This window comes from Mesitornis unicolor, unplaced genomic scaffold, assembly GCF_000695765.1.
Source record: "Mesitornis unicolor isolate BGI_N332 unplaced genomic scaffold, ASM69576v1 scaffold3514, whole genome shotgun sequence".
NCBI lineage: Eukaryota > Metazoa > Chordata > Aves > Mesitornithiformes > Mesitornithidae > Mesitornis > Mesitornis unicolor.
Genome location: NW_010181900.1, coordinates 5310 through 13160, shown reverse-complemented (window position 1 = coordinate 13160; position 7851 = coordinate 5310). Strand labels below are relative to the sequence as shown.

General features: G+C 50.6%; 1 protein-coding gene across 1 annotated transcript in view; it reads left to right on the top strand.

Moving 5' to 3' along the window:
* EWSR1 (EWS RNA-binding protein 1) overlaps nt 1–7851 on the top strand; it is a gene marked incomplete at its 5' end in the record, with an annotated part of 17466 nt that overhangs the window by 4307 nt on the left and 5308 nt on the right. The window contains 4 exons of the mRNA XM_010183570.1: nt 4222–4408; nt 5777–5944; nt 6681–6880; nt 7212–7392. Of these exons, the coding sequence (XP_010181872.1) occupies nt 4222–4408; nt 5777–5944; nt 6681–6880; nt 7212–7392 (736 nt within the window). The remainder of the gene's footprint in view (nt 1–4221; nt 4409–5776; nt 5945–6680; nt 6881–7211; nt 7393–7851) is intronic.

Sequence of the window (7851 nt, the reverse complement as noted above, 5' to 3'; positions counted from 1 at the left end):
GCTTCCCTGGGCAACCTGGGCCAGGGCCTCACCACCCTCACAGTGAAGAATTTCTTTCTTATATCTAATCTAAATCTGCCCTCTTTCACTTTAAAGCCATCACCCTTTGCACTGTCACTTGATGCCCTTGTGAAAAGACCCTCCCCAGTGTTCTTGTAGGCCCCCTTCAGGTACTGGGAGGTACATGGATATGAATGGGTAGCAAAAAGGATTTATGGACTCCCAAAATTTCTTTCTTAGAAATGTTTGAGTAGCTTAATCCTTACTGCACACTCCAGTCCTGCAGGGGCCATAGGAAGCTGCCCTGTTTATGTTGTTCCTTCTCCCTTAAGAGTATATTTTCTGAAAGAATAATATTAGTCACCTTTACTGCACAGCTGGTTTTTGGTTTTTGTTTGTTTTTTCTCTTTAGGCAAAAACCTTCATTTTCTTTTGATTTTTAAAAACAAGAAAACTCAGGAAGTGATCAAGCAAAAGGTCACGTCAAGACTTCCAAGTGCAGTTTGCCTCAGTCAGTGTGGCACTGCTCTGTGGCAGAGCTGTTGATGTTCTCCAGGCACAGTGCCAGGTTGTGTTTATTCTTCCTACACCTGCCTCTCCCTGAGGAGCCAGCGCTGTGCAGATGAGACTGATAGTGCTCAAAGCCTGTCTCCCTCTCTCGCTCTCTGCCTTTCATGCTAAATAAAGCCTGGGGTGTTGCCTGGGGCGTACATCTTTATGTCCTAAGAGATGTCCAGTTTTTACGGTTGAATCTCTATTTTTCCTAGGCATCGCCTTTTTGTAGCAGAGGAATGTCTACAATTAGAAGCAAAGTGCCTTTTTTTTTGTCTTAACAGCCTGTTTTTGGGGGTAAGATGCTGATGTGGTCAGGGAGGTTCAAATCCTCTGCAGATTCACCTTTCTGGGACTCGTCAGGAGCGGCAGAGACAGTTTCTCCGCATCACCTCAGAGCTTGTTTTAGCTTTTAGCTTTAGACCTTTCCGTCCCAAGCACTCCTTGCACTGACTCGTGGGTCACCCGAGGTGAGAGTTACCGCCCAGGTTGTGTTTCTTCCCTCCCCGAGGCTGTAGGAGAAGGTATCTTGGAGTCTCTCTGGTTGCTTTGTTACAGAGAAAAGGGTTTTGGGAGCCTGCGGCCTTCTCTGCAGCTCCCCGGACAGCCACTGGGTTAGGGGATTAATGGGCACCAGCAGGTCTGCGGTCACGGTTTGTTGTTTAATCACTGCAGTGTGGAACCATGAATTACAGGAGTCAATAAAGAGCTGCATCTGGGAGGGGTATTGGCTTTCTGACAGTGTCGTGTGGGGGCAAAGCCATCATTTCTAAGGTCCGAGTATGAGTCTCCTTTAAGTAGCCACATGGGAATTACTCTCTCAAGACAGCCAGCTCCCACTTCTTTTTTTACCTGTAAAATTTGTGGCTGTGTGTATTGTAAGTTTCTAATGTATTTAGAATTTGAAATGAACACGCCCATAGCTGTGTTGGCTACCGCAATGATCTGTTACAGCAAAATGGAGCAGAGAGAGGGTCGCCTCTGTGTCCCCTTCTCTAGACCCTCTCTGGTAGAAGATCCACGCACCGAACGGCTCACCTCTTTGGGCCTGCAGGCCCCGGGGGTGGCTTTCATACTGCTTGCAGCAGAGAGGAGCCTTCAAAAACTGCTGCTGGCTGACATGGAGCCTGCTTATTTCAGAATAAATCTCTTTGAATGCAGTATTTGCAGTTGCTGTTCTCTGAGGGCCAAATCCTGCAGGCTTCTCCTCTGCCTGAAGCATTCCTAAACTTCAGTAAGGGTTTTGCTTGCAGGCTTGGGTACTTTGTGAGGAAGCTGAGGCACGTAACTGGACTTCTTAAAGCAGGTTATCAAAGCTCTTCTGTTGCCTTTTCTTCCAGTAGCCATTCTGCAGACTCCATTTATCTTACTAATAAGTGAGGGGAGGAGAGAGAAGTGATGTGATGTAAGTGCCCCTTCAAAAATACAGCTCTAGGGCATTTTCAGAGTGCCTAAACTAAGTTGTTGAAATGAAAATGTAGGCCAGTGGGATGTTAAATCACCGACTTTTCTTTCTGTGGTACCAGCCCTCCCTGCTGAGCACGCTTGCACAAGAGAAATGCTCCATCTAGAGCTGAAGCATTAAAATTCAGGATTATTTTTCCCCCTCCCTTTTATTCTGTTGACTGTGCAGAGCCAGCCGTTAGCAAACCTGCCCGCTTGCTGGATCTGGGAGGTTAGTGCTGCCCGCACAGTACCGAGAAGGGGCCAGGCGCGGGAGGCCCACCCTGTGGCTGCACGTCCGATGAGAGCAGCTCAGGGCAAGGCTATGGCTTCAGCAGAACTTACTGCAGCCTGTACTTAGGCAAACAGCAGGCTTTTTAGTGTGTGGTCAGGCCGTGGCCAGTTCAAATAAGGATTCCTTTAACTTCTGGTGTCGGTGCTCTCCGTGGAAGTGCTGTGGTGGCTCACATTTAAGTGTTTGGACTGTTCACATTTGTCCTAGGCTCTCAAAACCATGCTCATTTTATCCCGTTTGGCATCATCCCATTCACCCAGCTCAGCAACGCTTGGGACAGGACTTTGCTTTCCAGAGACCCTCTCAGCAAAAAGGAATCACGGCCACGAAGACTGATGTGCCAGTGATTCGAGCGAGGGATTTCCTGGTGGGAGACCCGCTTACTCTCTGCCTTTGCTGTCTCAGGTTGGCGGCCCTGCGGTGCAGACGCCGGCCCGCGGCGTGCAGCAGGAGGGCGGCAGCGTGACAAGCACGGGGGCCCAGGGCAGGAGGAATGAGGCTTTTGGGAGCGGGCAGGGGCTCCTAGGCAAGCTGTCGCAGGTGGCAGAAGTGGACAGGCTCATGTCCCCTTCACCAGGACCCTGAGGCTAACCAGAGAGCCCGAGAGCGTTGCTCCAGACAGAAAGCTGAAGGTTGTTTTGTTTAAACTAACGTGCTGTGCAAACTTCCTCTTCTCACTTCTCTTCCTCTTTGCTCGCTGATTCAGAGAACCACTGGGAAGGGCCCTGGTGGTGTAGCAGGGACAGCGCGATGTGGAAGTTCGGTGGTGCTTAGTGAGGGCACGCTGTATTCTGCTGGAAGTACGTTGGTTTTGCAAATTAGGGAATTGAAACAAAAGGCTACAGCATAATTTGCCTGAAGTGCCGTATAATTAGAAGGAAGAGGACATCACAAGTGTCCTGTGTCTATTGAAAATAAGAAGCGATGGAGAAGGTGTTACCTTAGTTGCTGCAGTTAAGATCACATCAGTAAGACTGAGGCCAGTGGGCTGCTCTTTGCCAGTCCGTGTTTATGTTCTCAGTCCGCCTTTGCCAACAAAATCTTTAATGGATCTTTTTCTCATGGAAGTTTCTGTCTCCTGATTTACAAACCTGCTCAGAAGCCACCGTGTTGATGCCGGGGTTATAGTTCACCAAACACTTGGCTAAATTACACAGCGGCGGCTGCTGGAGAGACTGATTTACGTGGAGCTGTTCTGGGATCTTGGATGTTGGTGTAGAATTGTTCAGAAGGAAACGTACGAGCCCTGAGCTTTTCACGTAAAGCAGACTGAAATTCTAAGAAAAGCAAGGGTACATAAAACATCGGGAAGTACCTTACGTGTCTTTTTTGACCTTTCCCTTAAGTTAAAGCAAATGTAAAGTGCTTTTCTTTTGTTTCCAGCATTACTGGTTCAAAATAAACTTCACAAATGACTCAGAAAGACTTCTCGAGTCAGCCTGGTGCCATTTTGTGCTTTTATTTTGCAAAATGCTGAAAGGGCAGGATTGCAATTCTTAAATCGATTGGATTTCTTTTACTTGAGGGCTGACAGGGGCTCTGTTCAGTCCTCCTGTGTTCAGAAGACGCTGCACGCCGCAGCTTGCCCCGTCTGCACTTTATTACATTAGCGTGAGCTTCGGTAGCTGTAAACAAACAGCTTTGGATGCTGGTTGAAGGCTTCCAGAGAGCTCCTCAGAGCGTGATTTTTGGATGGTGAGGGTAGAGCTGGGGCTGTGGGCTGAGGCTTCCCAGGGCAGGGGCCTTCGTCAAGGACAGCGAAGGGACGGCATGGGTTAGTTCATCGTTTTCAGGTTGTCTGTGGTATTTTTGCAGTGGTAAAATCGGTGCCGGACCCGAGGTGTGATAACCCGTCAACAGGAGTGCAGTAATCTGAAATGGTCCCGGCGAAGGTCGCCAGAATGATCTGATGAGGCTGTCGTCTGTTGTAGGTTACACCACGCCGACTGCCCCCCCAGCATACAGTCAGCCCGTCCAGGGGTACGGCACAGCCGCCTACGATACCAGCACCGCTACGGTTACCACCACCCAGGCTTCCTACGCGCCACCGTCCGCTTACGGCACCCAGCCCGCCTACCCAGCCTACGGGCAGCAGCCAGCAGCGTCCGCTCCCCCAAGGTAACCTCTGGTTCCTCTGTTCCTCCTCAGGCTGGGCTTGCTCTGCTGTTGGGGTGAGCCCCAGCACACCGCCAGCTGAACTGGGACCTGCTGGGTTTGATTTCTCTGCCCGTTGCGCTTGAGCTCTGCGCTTGCTGCATCCGATCCCGTCGCGTTGCGGGGCTGAGGAAGCAGCGTGGGTGGGTTCTGCTCCGGCGTGGTGAGTCAGCTCCCTTACTGGGAGATGAGGAGAGCAACCGAGCGGCAGAAATGGGCTCTTGACTCACGATGTAGAACAGAAAATGGACCGGTCTGGTCTGAGCCTGAGTCACGGGGCCAGGCAGGATGCTGCTGCGTGCTGTGATTTCTGGGGTGGATGTGCATGCTGAAGACCATTTCCTCTTCAAATCACTTGTGTCTGTCAATAGTGTATTTAGTTTTATTGTTTGCTCAGGCTATAAAAGATTTAGAATACGTAATGGAAACTTTTTTAGTGGTGAATAAAGACTGCGTTACTCGTTTACCTGGTGTTTGTAGCTACCGCTCCAGTAGGGATGGGTGGAGCCTGGCACAGCCCTGTCCTCATCTGTGGCATTACTCTAAGTGTGAATGCTGACGTAATTTAAAATACTGTTTTCCCAGGTTGTACAACAAATGTTGCTTAACTTTTCTTACTCTGCTCTGATAAACACTTGGAGATGTAAACAATAACAGCAAAAATATTTTTATGTATTTTATAAGTACAGGGACAAATATAAAAGAAGGAGACATGCAAAGGGTTCTCTTTATTTTCAGGCCTTGAGAGTTAATAGTGAACGTAGAATAATAGAACAGTTTGGGTTGGAAGAGACCTTTAAAGATCATCTCGTCCAGCCCCCAGCATCCTTTCCCTTTCGTCAGATAACGTATGTGGGGCGATATCTGCTTGCACTGGAATCTAAACCAAACAATGGTTCATTTAACTGGCAGCATTTCTGGCTGCTTTGCGAGCCGGTCGTTTCCAAGTGTTGTGCACAAGCAGCCCGAGCATGGGGGCAGTGCTGCTGCCCACTTTCCTGGCCATCTCACATCCTCAGCGCAGTTCTAGAGCCAAAGCCTCTGGTTTTCTAGCACAGCTGGTGAGCAGGAGCAGCAGCGCTCTGCGCTCTGTTCAGGATGCTGGCAGGGGACTGTGCAAATACCCAGTCAGCAGGTGCTGAAGTGCTTAGTGCTTAACAAGCGTGTATCAGCTGCCGCCAGAGTGAGGGACGCGGTCGTGGTGCCAGCTCGTAACGCTACCCAAAGAAGGGGGCAGTGCCATTCTGTCCTGGGGGAATCTGAGCGCCTTGGCTGCTAATGGAGGTGGGGGTTTGCACCAACGTTTCCTTCTCATTCAATATTGCTCTGTAGACCCCAGGATGGCAGCAAACCAGCAGAGACCAGCCAGCCGCAATCGAGTACAACGGGCTACAGCCAGCCCAGCCTCGGCTATGGACAGAGCAACTACAGCTATCCGCAGGTGCCTGCCAGCTACCCCATGCAGCCCGTCACTGCGCCGCCCTCCTATCCTCCTACCAGGTAACTCTCCCAGCCTCCTGCAGCTGGTGTGGGACCTTTCAGGTTAACTTGGGCGGTTTTTTCTCAAAGGATTTTAAACCTCGAAGGAGGTTTGGTGTCCTGGGAGGAGGGAGGTGTCGTTCCTGTTGGGGTACTTCTTGTCGTAGGAAGGATGGAGCAGTGATTGTGTAAGTGTCTCTGCGTACACACAGTAGCAAGGTGTGATGATGACAAGTGTTTTTAAGAAATTTCCTGGATGCAGAGTGTGTTCTAGTGACCTTTTGCTGCCTCCTTGCACGTGGCTTTGACGAGGAGCTCCCCTCTTCCCCTCGGGTGTCTGTAATATGCCAGTGCTGACATTTACAGTGTGTGTTTTGAAATTCTGAAAGCCTGAGATGTGTGAAGGGGGACTGCTCTATTATCCATCAGCTGAAAATATTTCAGTCCCAAGGCAGAAAGAGGCAGATTGTTACTTGCATTGCCGCTGGCTTTTGTCCTGCCACTTCTGCCTCTTTCTGGGCTGTGAATAAATTGTGAACACTCTCCTGGATTTTGCTTTTCGCAGCCTACCAGGTTCATTTTGTCTCCTGCCACCAGACTAGCCTCCATAGAATGACTTCACCTTTTTAAATGGTTTACAGCCCTACATATGGCTCCTAATTGCATTACCTTCTCATGTGAGCCACTTCTGCAGCCTAATGCGCGTTGCCAGCGAATCGACACATCTTCCCATCTTCTCAATGCTTTTCTCTTCCAGCTATTCTTCCACGCAGCCAAGCAGTTACGATCAGAGCACTTATTCCCAGCAAAGCACCTACGGGCAGCAGAGCAGCTACGGACAGCAGACTAGCTATGGCCAGCAGAGTAGCTACGGGCAGCAGCCGCCGCCCCCAGCGGCATCCTACAGCCAGGCCCCAAGCCAGTACAGCCAGCAGAGCAGCAGTTACGGCCAGCAGAGTGAGTGCGCTTAGCAGAGCCGCGGGGTTGAGGAGGAAAGGCTGGGTTGTCCTTGCCCTTGCAGGGTGGGCTGCCTCTGAGGGGGCTGTGGCGTTCCTTTGGGTCTAGAGCTTGCAGCGGTGTTGAAGGGAGAAGCGTCCTGTAGCTGGGTTTTGCCCTTTCTCACTGAAAAACAGTTTGCCTGGTGCAGTGGCAAATCGCGGTAACCCCCCAGCGTGGCGAGGGTGAACGGGTGCTTGAAAAAGCACAGAAGTGCAGGATGCTTGGATATTTCACAAAATACCTGCTTTTGTCTGCAGTCCCTTAACATTTCTGTTACACATGTCCTCAGGCTCGTTCCGTCAGGACCATCCTAGCAGCATGAATGTGTACGGACAGGAATCCGGAGGCTTTTCAGGCCCAGGAGAGAACCGGAATATGAGCGGCCCTGATAACCGGGGCAGGGGAAGAGGGGGATATGATCGCGGAGGCATGAGCAGAGGTGGGCGGGGAGGAGGACGCGGTGGAATGGGGTAAGAGCAAATCTTTTCTCCTTTTCTCTAATTCTGGTTTACCCATAGGATTTGAAATGGAAAGAAGGGACTGAAAGGTTGACATTCCCGAAGGTATTTCCATGGAGAACGTCTCTGTAGCAGCATTGCTCCTAATCCATGGAAATGTTGTCCTAGGGGAAATACGAGCAGGATCTCCTTTTTTTTGTCCTGCGGTGGGTTGGACCCCGGGAGGGAATTGGGGGTATTGCTAAACCTGGAACTTTCAGCTCCCTTCGTGATTGCGCAGAGGTGAAATCCTCTGTGGGGTTTAACAGTGCCTGTGGACTGAACACACACAAACCTGCCGCCAGGTCCAGGAGTCACTCCCCGTGCCTTGGCAGTGGGGATCTTGCGAGTTCAGGTCTGTACCAGGCGGAAGCCTCGTGTCAGCCCCGTGTTAATGCCGTCAGCCTCTTCACCTTAGCGTAGCACGCAGAG